The sequence below is a fragment of the Spizellomyces punctatus genome, assembly GCF_000182565.1.
Source record: "Spizellomyces punctatus DAOM BR117 chromosome Unknown supercont1.1, whole genome shotgun sequence".
NCBI classification, from domain to species: domain Eukaryota; kingdom Fungi; phylum Chytridiomycota; class Chytridiomycetes; order Spizellomycetales; family Spizellomycetaceae; genus Spizellomyces; species Spizellomyces punctatus.
This window is the reverse complement of record NW_015971537.1, coordinates 20,132-38,984: the sequence shown is the minus strand read 5'-3', so window position 1 is coordinate 38,984 and position 18,853 is coordinate 20,132. Positions and strand designations below refer to the sequence as shown.

Sequence of the window (18,853 nt, the reverse complement as noted above, 5' to 3'; positions counted from 1 at the left end):
ATGCAATCCTTTTTAGCAGGTTTATATCGAGTTCTGCAAAGCCCATAAATAAAATTACAAGACATAGTATGTACAGATAATGTATAAATTTCTAACCCAATTCATGACGGTTCACCAAGAACTGAAATCACCAAAACCTCCACTTGTGACCTTTTGTTTCTTTTTGACTTCCCCGACATGCGTACCCCAGTCAATTGTGCCCGCATTCACGTCTCTCTTCAAGTATTTTCCTACTCCTCCCCCACCACCACTATTCTTTTCGTCTTCCTTTTTCTTTTGTTTGCCCTTTTTCGTGGGCCCAGATTCTCCTGTTTCCAATTGCTTTGCTAGGCTCTCTCGGAACGTCTCGAATGGGTCAACAAACACTTCAATGTCGATTATGCGAATATCTTGCTGCAAGGAAGGTTAAACATACGCGCATATTTTACGACGTGGGTATGACCATATTACCTTTGGTTTGTCCCCATCGTCGGTTTCGATAGATTCCATTTTCGTCAAAACATCCATTCCTCCGACCACTTTCCCAAAAACGGTGTGCTTGTAATCGAGATGTTGGCACGATCGATAAGTGATAAAGCTTCAACCAATATAGGTTCATTCATTAGTCATTAAACATGCATGTAATGCAACAACCAGCACTTACAACTGTGAAGTGTTCGTGTTCTTGCCCTTGTTTGCCATGGACAAAACGCCTCTCCCAGTGTGCGTCAAGTTGGCTTTGAATTCATCGTTGAAGGGTTTACCCCAGAAGGATTCGCCTCCTCGTCCGGTCCCAGTTGGGTCTCCACCTTGAATCATAAAGTTCTTAACGGACCGATGAAAACTAGTATTTTTGTAATATCCTAAACAAATGCGGCTCAACACCTGACAGGTTGCTGACACATTTAACAAGTCATGAACGCACCCTTCTTCGCCAATTGAATGAAATTATACGCTGTGCGCGGAGTGTCCCCGCAATAAAGTTCCAAGTTGACGTTGCCCAGATTCGTGCGGACTTGCGCGTACCCCTTCTCTTTGATCCTTTGAAACATATACTCCTCTTCATCAATGATCGCAGCTGCATTTTTCGTCTCGACCGGTACAGCAGTTGATGTGAACGATGCAGCTGCAACACCGGTAGAGTAATGCGCTGCATTGTATGCCTTCTTTTCCTTGGAGACAAATGACGGGGTGACTGATTCAGTCGCGCTTGACGTTGCTGACGACGTCAGGGTTCCAGCCGCTTCGGAGTCCTTTTTACGCATGGCTTTCAGCACCCGATCGGTCGCCCCCATAGCATTTATCTTGAAACCAATTTCCTTTTCAAGCTTTTTGGCCTCCTCATCTTCCACTTTCATATCGTTCTTAATATAAAAGAATTCTGATATATTTCGTTTGGAAATTTCGTGGGGATCTTGTATCGTGATTATATCTTTACGCTTGAAAGGCTCATCCGTCAGCAGATCAGCCCAGTGCTTCGTTTGAATGTTGAGACGTTCGATGGCTTCATACGAGTAGACATTGCCGGACGTAGCAACGGCAACAATGTGAGTGTTCTCGTTGAAGACTTTAAAGGTTATCGGACAGTAATATTCTCCATCGCCGTTTTTGTGAAAGTGTAGTTTGAGAAGGTCTTTTGGCATGAGGGTCTCTCCGTTTACTGGGTTCTTATTGTTGAACTTTTTCAGGAAAGGAATGATATTCCTGAAGGGTAGGAATTTTAAGTATTTGGTTTCACGCAGACCAGTTGGCTGTTTTTCAGCCGCACAGACACTCATACCTACATGAGATCAAACACCATCCCGTCCTTTGTGCATACCGGATGTTCGAAGGGCTGCAAGGAAAGAGAACAGCAGTAAAAGGGCAACCTTTTGAACTCAGATCCCGTTCTTCGCTTGGCACCTCTAAAACCCAGAGTTTAATCAGCTTTTCCGAGTTGACAACAAAATAGTTCTCTACATACCCCGGCCCCGCGGCGTGCTCCGAGTGGGTTACATATAGCTTGTCCGTATTCTTGCCCATTTTGTTACTCGTCAACGTCCAGAATCAGCTGCGTGCTGCAAGTTCGTAAATGACCAGATTTACATTGCAATCGGGTTAAATGCATTTATTCACTTGAAAGGTTGTTACATAAGCAAAATGGATCCCCGCTCTTCAACTTCTCGCCAAAACCTCAGCTTCTACCAATCTGATCACATCCGTAAATGTCACAACACCGATAGGAACCCCCTCCCTGTCCACAACCCACACTCTGTGCACAGCCTTTTCAACGCCTAATTCCATCACGCTTCGTAGCGATGCTTCCGCTCTGCATTTCACACCAGTCTTCTCACCACCAACTTCCCCAGACCAGTCTCCCTTGACCCTTCTTAAAAATTCTCCTACAGTCAGTCGTCTTAAATCTCTAACAATATCGACAAGATCTGTTTCGGATATGAGAAATGGACGGAGATCAGATACGGAAAGTGTCGCGACCACTGTGCCGTTGAGATGAGAGTTGGTGACGGGAATAGCATTCAAGTTGTGCAGCGTCATTTGCTTGATAATGGTAGAAAGAGGGGCAGATATGTCGGCTGTTATAATGACAGAGTTTGACTGGTCCGCCAGCCCAAGACGCTCCAAGCTTGCTGAGCAGATCTTTGCTAACTCTGGGTCTTCATTCAACCGATGCAGCAGGAATCGAATTACGTCCGTCTGTGTGACGATTCTAAACTCATTCGACATTGTATCTGGACCAGCTTCAAGTGCAATGGAAGCTGGACCATGTGCTCCTAGTGCGGCATCGGCACTATCGGGTCGCGTCGGCACAAGTAACCGGTGCACGCCTCGTCCCATAGGTTCCACCGACCGCCGCAAAGGGACATCCGGACGTGCGACCCAAAGAGAACGACTCTCGAGGGTTTCACCAATGAGATCCATCACGCGAATGTGAGAGAGGTCTGGATGCGGACCCGTTGTCGCATGAGACGGAAGTGGAGCCCCCAAGTCATCGGGAAGAAGGGTTGTAATGAAATCTACAATATCCAGAATCTGCTAGATTGCATGAGCTTTCTTGACAGCAGACAATGGTTGGTGGACATGATGACGTGAAATACGTACGCTGACGACACCAATGTATTGCCGCGAGCCAGCGAAAGCCTCCGTTCCTCCGGCCCCTAACCACCGACCCTTTTCTCCATAAACAGGTACAGCTGTGGGATGTTGCTCAGTCAATGATCCAGACAGTATTTCATGGTTCAGCATACCCAAAATATGATGATTTTTCATCAAGGTCAAAGCGTCCAGTGCACTGGCGTCGGCGTGTACTTGCACCAGCTTTTCGGCTGGTTTGTCCTTCAAAACATCTTCAAGAGTGTATCTGTCTAACAACGCTGGTGGATGTGCGTGATGAGGCATTCTAGGTCTTTGAATGTAGTGCGAGGTCCTGAACTGTGAATTAGGGAAAAGGAAGACAAACTCCAACTTTAGGCGATGATGCGCGACACATCATGCTGACTCACCGACAGGCCCAGGCACAGTCACTCACGGCATGTGTACTCATATAGCCTTATTCAGAATCGATTAATGATTATGTCAGCGGGAAGCTCCGAGCAGTAACTTTGAGCCTATACTTGAGACGGTTGCTAGAATTGACGCTTAACTTTGAGTTTGTTGAACTTTTAGAGTGTTCGCAGTGCTCAGCGTGACGGGGGCCTTGAATATTCTAATGCCTTTTTTGTTTGAAGAACCAGCACATTCTGTTGGGTCACTATAGTAGGAATGATCTTCAAGTCAACTGCATCAGACACGGCCACTTTAAGAAATCACAAGCAGTATAGAGAACATTTATAAGTTTTTCATTCAAATTTAAAATCTAAAATCTATTGATCCCGAAAGAAACGAGTGTTAAGAGCCTAATAGGTAAGCTGATACATCCGACAAAAAGTAGGGCCACCAGCCTGAATCTACTAGAACAATAAGTAAAATCTAAGCTTAATAGGCTGCAAGTAGGTAATAGGTTCGGACGATCTAAATAAAGCAGATATGAACAGAAAGAATTCTATGCAGCGCTTGCAGGAGAGGCGAGAGGTAGAGCAGAGTGGGCCAAGGACGGACGACGGCTGATCACTGACATATCCAGAGACAGAGACTTTGTGTGGGTCATTCGGACACGCTTGATTGGGGAAGAGGGCCTCTGGATTGCAGAGGACATGGACAAGGCAGAGAGGGCGGGGAAAGTCGTCAGCACTGGACTTGATAGGCGTCTCTTGATTTCGATGGAGAGTTTTCGTTGCCACTGCAAAACTATGATTAGAATATATCCTAAGCGTCAACATGAAACCTTCATCAATATCTACCTGTCCCATAACTTTGCTGGTTTGAATCTGTTCGGGAATGAAGGCAGCGTTGCAAACCAGAAGGAGGACGCGCAAAATGTTCGGTAACGACTTGAAGTGAGTAAAGTAGAATGCCAATCCAATCGAGTTTGACATGATGCAAGCGATGTTCAACTCAACGCAGGTGAGGCGAAGAGAGCTCAGTTTCAATCGAAGGGCTGGCTTCTTATCCTGCCCAAGATAGAAATATGCAATGGAAAAGAAGATTGGTGTCGCCATTAAAGTTCCCATCCTGTAGAGGTGAACGAAGAAAGGGTACAGAGGGTGCAACTCGACGCCAACGAGAAGGATGCCGTTGCCGATCAACGCTGCGGTGTGGTGCAAAATGGAAACCCAGGAGAGATCATTCACGGTTAACTCGTAAACTACAAGATCACATGTAAGTTGCAAGGCCACATGAAGCAATACCGCGCAATGAAAGGATGCCTACTCAGCATAGAGCAATACAGCCCGGTCGTATACAGAATGATGCTCTGGAGCTCTTCTGACGCGTTCGTGGGCGTGAACCAGTTCGCAAAGAACTCGGGAGCCTTCCACAACCCCAATCCCAGGATCACAGAGCGAAGTATACCGAACGCGATGAACGTGACTCCTCGTAGCCTCTTTTTCTGATCAGCGCCGTTATTGGGAATCCATCGGTTTAGACCTCGACTTAGAAAGCCGAGTGCCGGGATCGTGATGAGCAACGTTGCCGAGAGGAACGGAGGAAGCGACACTGAGCTCATCTTGCACTGTACACGTCGCTAGGGATAGGGAACTTGAATTTGCTGAAGAAAGGAAAAAGAGGACATCTCTTTCTCCTTTATATCCGTCTAATCGCTTCTCGATTGCTAAGAAAAACCGCCTCATTGTGACATCTGTCAAGTGTTCATTCGCCACCTTGGATACCCATCCAGAGTTCCGCTATTTGCGGCTTTCATAATTGCATCTTGCCCTTCTAGATAGCCGCAAATATTGTCATCACAAAAAAATGAGGCTGTGATGGTTATTTTTAAGAAAGTTCAACGGAATGGTAAATGCCACCGGCTGACGGAACGTTGCCCGAATAGTAAATCGCTAATTATCCAATCTACTTCCGTATCCCTTCTGGAAGAACGCCGCGAGTTGAATGAATAGATGTAATAATGTATCAAGGCTGATGCATCTATTGTTCATGGCATCCTGGGTTCCTTGGATATGCGGTCGCTGTATCTTGCACACGTGCCTCGCAATAGAAACGATAATTACCAACGAAACGGAGACCCGAATGAACGGTCCCTTTGAAAAACTATTAATAGAATATGAGGAGGTGTTCAATGCAGAAAACCTCATCAAGTTCGATGAAGCGCAATGCTAAAAGTAGATATGCGCTGAATCAGGATCTGTGGGACGCCAACCAGGAAGGTTAGGGTAGCGAAATGGAAGCTTCCACCAGGGAAAAGTCCAGGGGACCAGATTGACAGATCAATGCAGCTTACGTAAGCGTCCGCGCTCAAAAGTCCGATCGGAAGTGAATACCTGTGAAAACCCCATCATGTCCTACTCTGCCTGATCTGTCATCATGAAAACCCGGCCGCCATCAATGTCGTTTAAAGGTCTCCCACAGGCCCTGAGTGGCCTGATCCTCGGGACTGAAGACTTGGGTACTGTGGAACATGACGGAAATGATCGAGAGAAGATTTCCACAGTTTCCTTGAGATTTCAGAACTCTGATACTGCTGACAGGTGTGTTTGCTCTTTTAGCAAGAACACGTAGAGGTTCACTGATGCGAACCTACTGCCATTTTCCAAAGGTTCACCCATCTGTATTGGCCGAGATGGAGACGCAATACTATCATGGTCATGTGTAAGAACTGCGTCCCGCACCCACTGCAGACGGGGCAAACGCGTGAACACTCAATAAGATCTCGTTCACAGTTATCGCCAGTTGCGCATGCGCTGGAAATGTCGCCATGGCCAGGGCCGCTGAGAATCATGGTCAACTTGATGGAAGATATATGTTTCACGTAATCTGGGTGGGTAAACTCTGTCCGCTTTCGCCGGCGGAACGATGTTTTTGATATGCCAGATGCAGGTCATGCTGGCCTGCCCACTGCTTGCCATTATTCTACTGCTGTTCCAAATGCGGCTTCAATGGCCATCACCGACCTTCTCATCTGCACTCCTATGTCTGCTTTTCTTCATTTTCCTCTGCATTGCCTATGTTGCGATTCCTGTAGGAGGACTAAAGTATTTTGCTACTCCTGTAAGGAAAGCGTTAACTATGAGCTTCTCATACTGGATATGTGCACTCATCATAACTGTGATAGGATGTTCCTCTGGCGAATGCCAGGATGCTTGCACCTACAGAACTGGGCATTACGTGGCTTTCGATCGTCGGCTTACAAGTCGAGTTCCGATACAAGGCTTTCACGTCGATTGTATATCTAATTTGTGGGCGGATTGCAGCCCGCTGGATCTTTGCTCCAGCATTTTTGTTTGGCGGTGACTGGGAACCTGCTCTCCAGCTAGCCCTCGGTGTTGTCCTCACTTTGCGGTCAGCCTATGTACGGGAGTGGCGAACAAAAATCAGTTACCTCTTTGCACCTGACGGCAGCTCAAGCGCCAATAACTCTCTGCCTGAAATTTCGCGGGACGGTCGATCTCGATGCTGGCTTATACCCACATGGATGACGGCCGCCAAGTTGCATGTTCTTCGGCAGTACCGGTTAGCCATGGCACAAAAGTTTGATGATGCGGATCTAGAAAGAAGATTCTGCATCGAGTACTCTGGGAGTTCACTAGTCGATGCGAGAATCACTTACCTTTCGACTATAGCATCCGCTTGGTTATCATTTCTCGGATTATTTGTAAAGTAAGTATTTGCAAAGTGGTGAGCTTCGGCGGCCATTATCATCAACCAGTTCACATCTGTTGATCTCAGGTACCACAGCAACGAGCCTTTAGATTTTTGGATGCTCATGGGCTTTGGTGCTATCATCCCTGGCGCATGTTTGGTTGCATTAGGGTTGACATGGATCCCCGGCTTAGGCAAAGTCCGTCCGAGACGGCAACAAATCTGCGTTACACTCTGTTACCTTCTCATACAAGCAGCAAATCTGGGACTGATCCGACATGGCTCACTAGTGCTGCAAGAGTCGACGGACGGGGGTCATCATGGCGCGGCGCTAGCCGGATGCATATCGGCGCTCTTTTTGCACATTAATTTCATGATTGCACGCAGTTCTTCAGAGTGTGTCCGCGGCCCTTATGCCGTTGCATGCGCTGGAATCGATCTGTCTGCTGCGGTTCTGATACCCATGATGGCAAAGACCGAAAAGGCATATACACTGATCTTTGTTTACGGCTGCGCGGGACTCGTGGTCGGCGGCGTTCTTTCACCATGGACCGAAAGGACGCAGCGAAAGTATTTTCAAACCGTCAAACTGCGGCTACAGCAACCATCGGAAGAAAAACGCAAAGGAAAAAAGAAGAAAAGGGGGGTCCCAGATCAAATATCGACGGTGGGGACAACCACTGTTCAGGAACTGAGTCCAACGGAGAAAAGGACGCTAAAGTGCTTGCAGGGATCAGAGGCGCGACTGGGGCCCTTTGGATCAGGTATCCTTAAATCTGAACCGATGCAGGATGCTGGACCTGCCACGCCGATGACAGAAATGGCTGAAGATGACGTTAAGCTGAGTATGAGCCGTCGACTGCTGTACGGAGATGACATTGCATGATCTTGTATATAGTAATGAAAACGTTGAAGCACCGTGACTGATCCAAACAATTTGTTGACGGAAAGCTCCATTACGCTAGACATCCTAGCTGACAGATGAAAAACTCTGAAGTTTATGATCTCCACCAAACCAAGGTCCGTCAGCCAGAAACTGTTAAATCAATGCAGCCTGACCAGTTGCCGTGATGCTCTTCAGAATAGACGCCAGTGCATTCGGCGTTGAATATGGAGAGTATAATACATAACCCTAAAGAAACTTTGATCTCGCTTCTGTACCTACCTGTGCAATTTGCAACCCAGCTACTGTTTTCTTATAAAAACATTCAGACAGAGCCTCAAACCTGGGCTGTATAGTTGGCGAATAAATCAATATGGGGAATATATATCACTTTTCACAATCCAACGTCCCTTTCTAAACAGGCTTCTATCCTCTACCACAAGGTTACTTAGAGGGGGCTAATCCTCTATTTCTTGGGTTCCGCACCACCTGTTGTGCCCATGCCCATTGCCGTCTTCAAGGTATCATAAATCCACCATTGGAGACCTGCAAAGAGTCAAATTTCAGTAAAGTGGTAGCAACTATATATTATGCATGTGAACTCACCCGTCAAGGTTCCAATCATGAGCACACGGGTACCAAGGCCCCCAGTCAACAGTCTCTTCATTCCCGTCTCGCGGGCGATTTGCCCAACGCTCTTCCCTTTGTTGTCGGGCTTGGCCATGAGGGACACGATCGAGTCCGCGGGATGCGAGACTAAGGCACAGATCACACCGGCAAGGTATCCAGAGGTGAAGGTCACTCCCAGCTGTGTGGTTTTGGAGTAAGAGTCCTTCGGCTCTGTCAGGACGTATGTATAGAAGGACGACACGATCTGCTCAAAGAAGAAGAACTTGGAGACATTGTAGGGGATTCTGAATATTTAACTATTAGATGTGACCAGCATGCCCAATCAAACCAGAATGCTCTACTTACTGTCGACCCCACAGCGGCACCAGAGAGCCAAAGGGGAAGCGCGTTTCCGCCCGTCTGGCGACCATTTCCCTCAGTGCGGGGGCGAACGCCGTCGGGAAGGTTCCTGCAGGAGATGTCTGCACTTTGACTTTTGTCATCTCCATAGGACACAATGCAATGTCGGCAAAGAACTCTGATGAAGCCGAACCCGCACACCCTGTTTTGTAAAGAACTGTTACCGGAGCAGAACGGATGAACAAATGAGGAGAGGGACACTTACAGATGAGTTGCTTGTACTTTTTCGCATTCTCTTCTCCAACCAAATTGGAGTAAAAGTCCTTAAAATACTCGTAGAGACCAAACTTGAAAGCTCCTTGAGCAGAGTATCCGATAGCTGTATATTGCAAGACGGTTGGACCGCGCCGCTGACTGGCTCATACGCAGACATGCAAAGGGACGCAAAGGAGGGACGCACCTGTTGGAACCAGTCCTTTCCAAACAGCCCGGGCACCTTCCTCGGCCACGATGGTACGAAGACCAGGGATGAGACCGCGGTATTTGGCAGGGTTGACCTGTTATAACATCGACAAAAGGTTAAGTTTCCTTGCACAAGCGTAACAGCCAGTGACGGGTGAAAGAACACTTTCCTGCATACTACACTTTGTCACATCGAGTGGCGTAATAGCGCTATGTGTCAACCCACAGGCGAGGATGCCTGACATGAAGCACTTTGCATAGTATACGTTGTCATGCGGAACAGCGGTTGCATAACGGGCATCCCACTTGACTGCAGCAGACATGTCTAAAATAGGTAACCGGTTTGTAAGAGGTTTTGGAATAAAATAAAAAAGTCAACAAAAGGGAATTGTCACTCGAGGAGGAATGGGGCCGTCGATTAAAAAGCAGAAGCGGATGGCGCTAATCTGTTCCGGTCCACTCCGTCCACTGCCCCCCCAGCCAGCCGTGACTTGCCACGAGTTGTTTTTTCTAATGGCGGCCACATTCATTTTACCAGATTCTGCTGCGCCAAATACCTGTCAAGTGTCATTCTCGGCTGTTTTTCGTATCTTGACGGCAACTGCCCACGCGTTTTTGGAACACTTCTTTTGCGTGAAACTCTGGGTGCAAAGCGGTTTCAAAGCCTTACAAGTGTGGATTTTGGCCCAAAGTTACTTTCTTGGATAATAACACTTGCTTTGCTTACGTTTTGCCTCCGATCAATATCCGAAATTTTGACCCGACAACGTGGCTTTCCTTCCAATCCAGTTAGATAAGCAAAAAGCTGTCGATGAACTTCCAAAGGTTTTTGCGATTCTACTTGGATTCCCCCATTGCGCCTCCGCCCACCGTCTTCCCTCCATTTTTTAGCCCTAACGCCTACTCGTCAAACAAGACGGATATGGTATAGATGATGGCAATGACCAGGCTGAAAAATGCATGCCGCAGCATACCCGCGCTTTGGTCCCTAGGTCGTCGCATCCATTTCACCTCTGATTTTCTATAACTGGATGGAGAGTACTATAGTAAAGAACAACAAGCAGCAAACGTGGGCTAAAGGATGTCGGGAAGAGCTTTTAATGGCAAAGGCCGTTGCTGCGCATACCTATTTCGCTGCCACAGGGCGCGAACATATGGGGTTTGCTTTATAAAATTCCTCAACGTCCCGCTTGTCCTCCGTTACTGAAATTGTCCTGGCCAAAATGCTTCAACTTCATCCACACAATCCCCTTGTCGCCAGACGACGCTACACCTCGTGGATCCCACTCTCAGATTTTGTAACTGCAACAACAGCAGTCTTCTTGATCCAAGGTACACAGCATTGTGAATGGTTCTTGCAACTTCAGTGATGAAGCGAACAGTTGGCTGCCTGAGCCCAATAGTTTTCTTTTTTTTTTTTCTGTCATTAATCTCAGTATTGCCCGGTTCATATTCCCCTTTTGCAGATGATACTCAGATCCAATGTCCACTTTGTGGAGACCCCATGGCCGCCAAATATCTAGGCCCTCATCTACATGAAGACCATGCCAAAAGGGATTCCGAGCTACTGATAGTCGGTGAGCCTTACCTCCCGCGTGTTCTCATCATTACGCTGAGTATCTAAATGGTTTTCCTTGGGTTCGCTTATAGGGGACAAGGTTTGTCTCGCCTGCAAGTGGTACCCTTGTGTGTATCGGGAAACCAAGCGGTCCAGACATTGGCATTGCCTTTGCGGAAGGTAGGAGCTGCGCAAACTTTTTTTTTCCTATTGTTTAGGTCCGCTCTATCATCTCTTTAATTTGCTGCTATGTCATTCTCAGAAACTTGGCGCGATTTCGACAGGCGGCGTCCCATATACCCAACTGCAAGATTGCTCAGGATGCTCCGCTTGAAAGCTGTACCACCCTTCAAGAAATGCTGGCTTGCGCGAGCCCACCTTCGGGTCTCAATGGCTCTTCGTTCTCGACAAGTGACGGGGACGGCAAGAGCATAACAGATTCACCGCTTGCCAGTGTATCTTCGGATCTAGACGGCTCGTGTGTATCCCAGGACGATTGGCTTAATTCTCTACTCTTAGGCCCAAATTCGGGCGAAACCGTTTCTCAAACGCATGAAGATGTCGTTTGGTCGGCAGCTCCTGATACGGCATCTCCACTGATCTGTCAGCCACTAGGGGAGCGTTTGGTGGTGCCCGAGTTCAATACGTGTTCGCCGGCGACACTTGAAAGTCACAACAGAACTTCAATGCCTGTTTCGTTCTTGCCACCGACACCATCTTCAGACTTTTCCTCACCGGAGGATGCGGACTTGTCTGCCGCGCTGGCGTGGCAGGAAAGTGCACAAGCTGAACCTGCACCTACTCTACTTTCAAATCCAAACTCCAATCCGGAAGACGATGTGGCAGTTGTGTGGATATCCGTTATCATGCACGACAGCAAGCCTTCGATTCCGCATATCTCCGCGCCACGGCCTCCGTCTCCACCACCGCGATTATGGAGTATTCCTATCCCGGTCCTTTCTCATATGTCGATTTCGTCCCTCAAGCAACTCGTTCTGCGCTACATGAAATTTGTGGACGGTCCGTCAGAACAAGGCCCGCCTCGAAAACGGACGAGAATGGACGAAGACATACCGCTTTCTCCGTCATATTCACCGGATGACATGCAGCTCTGGTATTGGGAAGGCCTCCGTCCTAGGCTTTTGGGGGGAGCAGCTCTTGTTGGAGGTTGTGGGTTGCGTGACGGTGATCCTATTCTTGCCTTTTTCCCGTCACACAAAATCTGACCTACAGCTCTATAATGGGATCATATCAGCTCCAGCGGCATTATACGCAACAGCTTACTTTCTTTCTTTCTTTTTTTTTTTTTTCAAAATAGAATTATTTGCATATACCATTCATATATCAGAATGTCATTGCATTTCACTTGGAGAACGCTGTTCAAAATGTCCTTTGATTCGTGATACTTACTACTCAGCATCCATACCTACTATCTAACGTCCAATAGTATGCATTTAGGAATTTAGCGCATTTCCCTTCAAAGATGGACACTTGCATATTGGATCTGACTACAAATATCTAGAATGACAACCTTGCAATAGTCCTAACCCAAATCTAATCAAGTAATTACAAACATGTCGTTTAAAGACCAGCTTTAGCCAAGCTATCTTTAAAAATTTTTTGAAAGTGTCCTACGTATAGTTGATTCATTAACGTATAATGGGACCCTGGCACCTCAACATACTGAACGTTTTGTTGGGCATAGTTCGCCCAGTCCTGTAATTGGTTCACCAACCAATCCGTCTTTGTTCCCTTAAGAGGCTCCGCATAGAATACAGTCAAGTCGCAGCCGCGAACCATTCCCGAGGGTTCATAAGCGCGACCGCAGGCAAGCAGCGATTGGGCGAGATCAACCCACTTTTCCAGGCGTTCCACATCGAGACCTAGCTCCGCTCTTCGAGCCTTTGGGGCACGATGCCACACGTAGTCTAGTTGCTCGCGGCGAGACAGTGGGAGAAGCTGGCTAGCGAGCTCCTTTGCCTCCGCTTTTGTAATGAATTCTAAAAAGTATGAGAGATTAAGGAAGCCATCTGTCCAATTGATCTCCAACATTCTGGACTTGATATGAGGGGGGATGTTCACCTAGTATATCCATGTGATCAGCTGGAGAATAATTCTGAGGTTTCTTAAAAGCAACTCACCAGTCCAACGAACTTGACCTCTGCATTTCGGGCTTCGAGTTTTTTTGCTATCTCAAATGCTACAACACCTCCGTAAGAGTATCCTGCAAGGGCATACGGCCCATGAGGTTGCTTCCGCTCAATTGCGCGTGTGTACGTCTCAACCATTTCCTCCATTGATTCAAAATAGGTCTGACCCTCGTCGAATCCTCGGGCACGAAGAGCATAGAAAGGGCGTTCATTGATAAAATACTTTGCCAGGTTGACAAAAATGAGAACCTCTCCCACTCCAGGATGGATAAAGAAGATAGGTGTCCTGGAGCCGGTTGGTTGCAAACATATGAGGGGATCGTAATTTGAATTTGGTTTTACATTCTCAGCGAACTGCGTCTCCGATGTAAGATGATGAGCCAAGCTGCGGATGGTCGGATATTGCATGATCCTTATGACAGGCCAGTTGTCGTCAAGGCTGAAATGCTCAACGATCATGGACTTGTATCTGCACAGATCAGACGAAATAGTAGCAATGAATATACTTGCGCCAATAAGGAAGTCGCATGTCCTCGTAGTGACACCTATTTACCTTATTACTTCCAGAGACGAACCGCCACGCTCAAAAAAGTTCTCCTCCGCGTCCAAGCTTTCTTGAGGAACCCCGAAAATATGGCTCCAAAATGTCGCCAGAGTACTTTCAGCTGGGGTTGCCGGTGATGCTTTCAGAACCTGTCGTCGTTTTGCCAAGATTTCTTCAACCTTTGACAGATGGCAATCAAAGCCACCTCCTTCCAACTGCTTCCGTAGTTGGCCACGAGGGAGCTTGCCGAGTGATGTTTTTTCCATAGCTTTTTGTGGCAATGGAAGGATGATTTCGGGGACTTTGGAGCAATATAGTACAGTGCGCTCACGGATAGCAGCGTGGGTTTTTACTAGGGTCTCTTCGTCGTCGGGATAGGCAAATGAGGGAAGGTAAACGATGGCCAAATGTTCGTGACCTGAACCTGGCGGGCGAGTTGTAAGGACAGCCACAAATGACTTTGTGATGCCCGGGACACTCTCCAGGTGTCTCTCAAGTTCGGATGTGCCGTAGTTGATGCCGTTTACGATAATACTATCATTGGCTCTACCGGTCAATGTAAGTACTCCATCTACTACAAACCCGCAATCCCCGGTTTTGAACCAGCCATCGGTAAACGATCCGCGAGTGGCGACAGGATTGTTGAAATATCCTTTGAAAACCATACGGCCGCGAATCTGTAGCGCTCCGACTCTCCCTGATGATGTCTCCTTCCCATCCTTGTCCACAATGCGCATCTGAACTCCTTTCACGCAGCGGCCAACACTAGCCAGTTCTCTGCCAGCATCAACAAACGGGTAGCCAAGATTGTATATGCATCCAGCACAGGTTTCGGTCATGCCAAATCCAGGTGTAATGCACCCGGCAAAACGTGCATCGGCCTTCTCCAACGCTTCCAGTAGCTGCTGACCTGTTTCTACCACATTTGCCTCCCCGCCAGAGTTGATCCGTCGCAAAACAGATAAATCGAGCTTTCCTCGATATTGCTCCATATTCTCTCGCAGACAAGCGTTCATCTTTGCAAGAAGGAAATTTGGGGCAAATGTCAGGGTAATACCATAATGCTCAATCATTTTGAAAAAAGAGCCGACATCGTTGATAAGCAGGGGAGCCAGGACGTGCACTTGATTTGCTCCCACGCACATGGGGGTTATATGATTCTCAACGGCGCATGCCACATGGTCGAACCCAACCCAATTGAGCACCGTATCATCACATTTAAGGTTGTAAGAGGCCGTTTTAGCTTGCGATGCGGCGAAAATGTTGCCGTGTGTCAGCTCCACAGCCTTGGGCATGCCAGTCGAGCCGGAGGTAAGAAGAAGCAAAGTCGTGTCGTACGCGGATCCGCCATTTTGTCTATGCGAATGCGTTCTCTTCGTCATGACAGCTACCTTAGATTCGAGTTCGTCGGCAGTAAGGACGTCGAGTGTATCTTCTTCGGTCATTTTGGTAAGGTCAGCGCATTGTGATTGGCGTGTGAGAAATATTGGCTTGTTCAACAGGCGGTGGAGGTAGGAGACCATCTTGCTATTCTTTCCTGGCACGCTGGGGTTGAGAGGCCCTAGCACGCAGGGCAACAAGCCCGCAAACAATGCCCCCCAAAAATATTCGATGTTGTCCTGGTGGTTGTTAAAGTAGAGAACTATTACACGACCGGGAGATAGACCTTTCGCTTTCAGAAAGCTGGAGATGAGAACCGCCCGGTTGAGAAGTTCCATATAGGTCGTGAAAGTAGGGTTTTCTATTCCTGATACGCTGGCAACGTAGTAAAGGCCACGACCAGGATACCGGCGTGCGCATCTCACGAGGATTTGTCGTATGTCGGTCTCGTTGCGCTGCCGGTTGCTCGCCTGCTTTGCCAGCCAACGGCATTGTTGAACGAACTTCAAAAGTTTAAGAGGCACCTTCATTGCTGCGATATTTGATTTCGGTGAGAATGGGGACGCTCCTTGCACGAGGGCGGCCAGGATTTTGTCTAATAGTTTCGAGTCCCACTCACTCCAGGCGGAGTCGGCCAAACTTCAGAATGGCAGGACCGTCGTGCGGGTTCGTCTATACCTAGCGGCTGGCGCCAAAGATGACGCAAACAAAAACTATGATGGGGCAACGTTTACCGGCAGTGCACGGCTGCCAAGCGAGCGGACGTGGTGGACTCGGAGGAATGCTCCCATCATCCGATGTACAACAGAAAACAGAGCACTGCCACCCGCAACAGGCGGATAGAACAGTCCGCAGGCAGGCCTTACCATCATGTCCTCTTAATAAATGAGTCCGGCGGGAATATGTGTTCCACTGTGTGTTATCGCGGTTCTAACTGACTTTCGTAATGGCGACTCTTCTTTTTGACGATGAATCTGCTCGCGAGAAACCTCTCTTGCAGAGGCTGTATCCGTTCCACCTTAGACGGATTATCCGCGGAGCGAGAGACGCCCTTCATGCGCTGGAGAGCTTCGAAAATCTCTTGTTTCCTGCAAAAGTCATCGGAGAGTCGAGTCGCCATAGCACTGATATCAAGAACAATTCGTACTCATGGGATGGCTTCCTCGATTTTGATGCTCACGTTGGAGATTGTGCATGCCAGATTCGCCCCATGCTGCTCATGGAGATAGTTGGGGAGTACAGAAAACATCCTGATCAAACGCTGGAGGCATTCAATCTGACCAAGAGAAAGCTGGAAGCCATGGTGACGAAAGCTATGGAAGTACACCGAAAACTTTGTGATGAAAATACCCCCGTCGAGAAAATCAATGGGTTGAGCAGGAAGGAAGAAACCCTCAACGCCTTCTATCGGAAAGTCGGTCTATCGGAATGGTTTACCACATGGGTTGACCCTGAGAGCTATGACAGTCTCCTTTTCACGGAAAACACTATTCACTCGACCAAGGCCCGTGCAAGTGGCAGCTTCGATCTTGCTGTCCCGATTTCTCCCAACCATCAGCTTCCTACGCCGCCCGGCTCACCTCAGATCAGGCATTCGGGCAACGGCGGTCGGGTTAAAGCAATTTCGAGCGAAGGACATCCCATCTGGGATGTAAAGAACTTCCGCACTGTCGTTCGCTTTCTGGTCTACGCGAATTTTCTTTCCCGCTTCAAAACATGTTTGCACCGACCGGATGCAGAAGCCTTCATATATCGCGTCTCGCAACAGCGTGCCTTCGATGCCCACGTCCTTCGCGACGGGGAAGAGCTGATCTGCCGCTGCGTGCACACCCCAGCCAGATGTACGTACAGGGTGCGCAAGGACGGACCCCGCCTCATAAACGACGAGATCTCCATGATGCAGATATGGGTCTCGCGTCTTTCGTGCAGTTTCATGGAGAAGTTATGTGGGGCAATGGGAATGCCTCGAAGCGTTGAAAGGTAGTGCTTCGTAACACTTTTGCTGCATACAAGGTTCTGCTGGTAATGTTTGTACTTCTATATTTTATAGAGCGGTTCGCGAGACCGTGCGTGTGTCAGCTCGTGGAATTGCGGCCGTTCCAACCTTTTTGACTATACCTGCAATCAGGCACGCCTGGGTCATGAGGGATATTCCTACATTTTTGTTAGTTTATCGCTTTTGTCCTCAAGGTATGTAAGTGGTTTGGTGTTATCTAGTTAGTAGCATTGAATTGATTGCCTACTGCCAATATTCAGGATACCACGCAAATTACTTTCGCATCGAGCCTCATCCCACGACAGCCTTGGCACCGCCGGGAGATGATGCAGATGAAGATGTCCTGCGTCGCTACATAATCGGCAACGAGATCACTTTTACCGTCAAGCACGTGGAGACTATAGATATTCAATCGGCAACCAACTTTGATCCTTGTCTCGATGAACCGCACATTTGTATTATCGCAAACTCTCTCGACGGAGGAAATTCCGAGTTAGTCTCCGGCGTGACTGGAGAGGGTCCGTGGTCCCGACTACACGACGACTGCGATTGCCAGAACAATAAGAAGGCCGTGAGTCAAATCCTGTCCTGCAATTTCAACGATGTCATCACCACGTTTTTTGCCCAGCATTCCAACTATCCTTTCCCGTTGAATGCGTCCGATATTACTGAAGATGGTGATCCTCTCACCCAATCGTTCAATAGTAACGGCCTCCGATTCATGAATGAAGAACATCGCAAACTTATCGCCTTCTCTCATAAGTTGGGAACCTCCTATGATGCAATGCATCTGTTTGTTCCGCAGCACATGTTTTTGGAACGACCGAGACACTTGGCTGTAGTTACAGAGGATAGAATCCGCGCTGGCAAACGTGTAATTCTCCCAGGCTTTTTTGAAGAAGAAAGTCATTCCCCGCAAGAGAGACAAGGCAAGAAACCGCAGACTACGGAAGCTCATAAAACATCCGACGATGCTAGTAAAAAGAAGTCTTCTCCAACTACGCGTAAAGACAGAGCATCTTGCGACATCACACATCCAAACGATTCCACAAACTACAAAGAGCCCACAAACTCTGTCTCTTCCGTCGATACCAGTAAAGACAGAGCATCTTGCGGCACCACACATCCAAACGACTCCACAAGGTACAAAGAGCCCACAAACTCTGTCTCTTCCGTCGATAGTACCAGGAGGCAGAAGAAGCTGTCCACAGAACATGGAAAATCATACGCCGACTCTTCTGCATCGGAGGATCTAGCGCAAGGGGTTACAAGCACCAAAACCTCTGCTACTTGCACCGACATTTTCATCTCGAACGATATCGATGGAAAGATCTCATTAACGCTTTCCACGACGGACGACACCCTCCAGAAAGCGAAAATAACTATCATTCTTCAAACCTTCGACGAATGCAACGTTGCTATCACTAGTCGGATGCCCATTAGGGAAGGAGTGCAATCAGCTGCATCACAAAGCACCATTACAGAAGCAGGTCGTTATCATCGGGCAATTGCACGCAACCTTGCTTACACCCTTCCTTTGATAATTCTCCTGCTGTTATTTTCAACCTTTGGCTACCACCTTTTGTTACTCTCAGCGAGCACAGAGACCTTGTAGATTTAGGACAGTTCAGGACTTCTATGATTCTTTAGACAAATTTGTCGCTATGACTTGCAATACATATGCTAGGCTCGAACTTTCCTAGGGCTTTGAAATCCACTTTGCATTATTCCGCGATGTGTT

The 18,853-nt window shown here is 47.9% G+C and overlaps 8 protein-coding genes across 9 annotated transcripts; 3 read left to right on the top strand and 5 right to left on the bottom strand.

Annotated features, from left to right (window-relative positions):
- On the bottom strand, positions 1-2,043 carry SPPG_00017. Of its 2 annotated transcripts, none has more exons than XM_016748352.1 (6): positions 1,943-2,043; positions 1,760-1,883; positions 905-1,683; positions 644-842; positions 451-577; positions 1-393 (listed from the first exon to the last, which is right to left on the bottom strand). In XM_016748352.1, exons 3-6 carry the CDS (start codon positions 1,620-1,622, stop codon positions 112-114), a joined length of 1,326 nt encoding a protein of 441 aa, XP_016612318.1. In that variant the 5' UTR covers positions 1,623-1,683; positions 1,760-1,883; positions 1,943-2,043; the 3' UTR covers positions 1-111. The 2 variants fall into 2 exon arrangements, with proteins under 2 accessions (XP_016612318.1, XP_016612319.1); XM_016748353.1 differs by having other exon boundaries at positions 1,764-1,883.
- Positions 2,044-2,071: 28 nt separating this feature from the next.
- On the bottom strand, positions 2,072-3,425 carry SPPG_00016 (uncharacterized protein). Its single transcript, XM_016748351.1, has 3 exons — positions 3,225-3,425; positions 3,079-3,170; positions 2,072-3,009 (listed from the first exon to the last, which is right to left on the bottom strand). The coding sequence occupies exons 1-3, from the start codon at positions 3,373-3,375 to the stop codon at positions 2,134-2,136; spliced, it is 1,119 nt and encodes a 372-aa protein (XP_016612317.1). The 5' UTR covers positions 3,376-3,425; the 3' UTR covers positions 2,072-2,133.
- Positions 3,426-3,735: 310 nt separating this feature from the next.
- SPPG_00015 (uncharacterized protein) lies at positions 3,736-5,202 on the bottom strand. Its single transcript, XM_016748350.1, has 3 exons — positions 4,786-5,202; positions 4,317-4,720; positions 3,736-4,255 (listed from the first exon to the last, which is right to left on the bottom strand). The coding sequence occupies exons 1-3, from the start codon at positions 5,078-5,080 to the stop codon at positions 4,019-4,021; spliced, it is 936 nt and encodes a 311-aa protein (XP_016612316.1). The 5' UTR covers positions 5,081-5,202; the 3' UTR covers positions 3,736-4,018.
- An 841-nt stretch (positions 5,203-6,043) lies between these two features.
- Positions 6,044-8,095, top strand: SPPG_00014 (uncharacterized protein). Its single transcript, XM_016748349.1, has 5 exons — positions 6,044-6,180; positions 6,239-6,349; positions 6,409-6,579; positions 6,644-7,188; positions 7,258-8,095. Exons 2-5 carry the CDS (start codon positions 6,287-6,289, stop codon positions 8,054-8,056), a joined length of 1,578 nt encoding a protein of 525 aa, XP_016612315.1. The 5' UTR covers positions 6,044-6,180; positions 6,239-6,286; the 3' UTR covers positions 8,057-8,095.
- A 424-nt stretch (positions 8,096-8,519) lies between these two features.
- SPPG_00013 (uncharacterized protein) lies at positions 8,520-9,807 on the bottom strand (the record flags this gene model as incomplete). Its single annotated transcript, XM_016748348.1, has 6 exons — positions 8,520-8,599; positions 8,660-8,967; positions 9,029-9,224; positions 9,288-9,401; positions 9,483-9,579; positions 9,649-9,807. 6 exons carry the CDS (start codon positions 9,805-9,807, stop codon positions 8,520-8,522), a joined length of 954 nt encoding a protein of 317 aa, XP_016612314.1.
- A 1,181-nt stretch (positions 9,808-10,988) lies between these two features.
- SPPG_00012 (uncharacterized protein) lies at positions 10,989-12,320 on the top strand (the record flags this gene model as incomplete). The annotated part of the gene is made up of 3 exons (XM_016748347.1): positions 10,989-11,061; positions 11,135-11,222; positions 11,305-12,320. 3 exons carry the CDS (start codon positions 10,989-10,991, stop codon positions 12,266-12,268), a joined length of 1,125 nt encoding a protein of 374 aa, XP_016612313.1. The 3' UTR covers positions 12,269-12,320.
- A 303-nt stretch (positions 12,321-12,623) lies between these two features.
- On the bottom strand, positions 12,624-15,646 carry SPPG_00011 (uncharacterized protein; the record flags this gene model as incomplete). The annotated part of the gene is made up of 3 exons (XM_016748346.1): positions 12,624-13,124; positions 13,184-13,661; positions 13,746-15,646. 3 exons carry the CDS (start codon positions 15,644-15,646, stop codon positions 12,624-12,626), a joined length of 2,880 nt encoding a protein of 959 aa, XP_016612312.1.
- A 416-nt stretch (positions 15,647-16,062) lies between these two features.
- Positions 16,063-18,727, top strand: SPPG_00010 (uncharacterized protein; the record flags this gene model as incomplete). The annotated part of the gene is made up of 3 exons (XM_016748345.1): positions 16,063-17,096; positions 17,167-17,306; positions 17,373-18,727. The coding sequence occupies 3 exons, from the start codon at positions 16,063-16,065 to the stop codon at positions 18,725-18,727; spliced, it is 2,529 nt and encodes an 842-aa protein (XP_016612311.1).
- Positions 18,728-18,853: the final 126 nt, after the last annotated feature.

What these genes read in the sequence shown, in the direction of transcription:
- SPPG_00017 (XM_016748353.1), bottom strand. Translation starts at nt 2,001, where the DNA reads ATGGGCAAGAATACGGACAAGCTATATGTAACCCACTCGGAGCACGCC. An exon ending in GAGCACGCCGCGGGGCCGGG is followed by an intron (nt 1,884 to 1,942) that starts GTATGTAGAGAA and finishes TCTGGGTTTTAG; the next exon opens with AGGTGCCAAGCGAAGAACGG. An exon ending in CATTCAATTGGCGAAGAAGG is followed by an intron (nt 843 to 904) that starts GTGCGTTCATGA and finishes GCATTTGTTTAG; the next exon opens with GATATTACAAAAATACTAGT.
- SPPG_00016 (XM_016748351.1), bottom strand. Translation starts at nt 3,375, where the DNA reads ATGCCTCATCACGCACATCCACCAGCGTTGTTAGACAGATACACTCTT. An exon ending in GAAAAATCATCATATTTTGG is followed by an intron (nt 3,171 to 3,224) that starts GTATGCTGAACC and finishes AACATCCCACAG; the next exon opens with CTGTACCTGTTTATGGAGAA. An exon ending in AATACATTGGTGTCGTCAGC is followed by an intron (nt 3,010 to 3,078) that starts GTACGTATTTCA and finishes GCAATCTAGCAG; the next exon opens with ATTCTGGATATTGTAGATTT.
- SPPG_00015 (XM_016748350.1), bottom strand. Translation starts at nt 5,080, where the DNA reads ATGAGCTCAGTGTCGCTTCCTCCGTTCCTCTCGGCAACGTTGCTCATC. An exon ending in GCTGTATTGCTCTATGCTGA is followed by an intron (nt 4,721 to 4,785) that starts GTAGGCATCCTT and finishes GTGATCTTGTAG; the next exon opens with TTTACGAGTTAACCGTGAAT. An exon ending in CCAGCAAAGTTATGGGACAG is followed by an intron (nt 4,256 to 4,316) that starts GTAGATATTGAT and finishes ATAGTTTTGCAG; the next exon opens with TGGCAACGAAAACTCTCCAT.
- SPPG_00014 (XM_016748349.1), top strand. Translation starts at nt 6,287, where the DNA reads ATGGCCAGGGCCGCTGAGAATCATGGTCAACTTGATGGAAGATATATG. An exon ending in ATATGTTTCACGTAATCTGG is followed by an intron (nt 6,350 to 6,408) that starts GTGGGTAAACTC and finishes TGCCAGATGCAG; the next exon opens with GTCATGCTGGCCTGCCCACT. An exon ending in TAAAGTATTTTGCTACTCCT is followed by an intron (nt 6,580 to 6,643) that starts GTAAGGAAAGCG and finishes TAACTGTGATAG; the next exon opens with GATGTTCCTCTGGCGAATGC.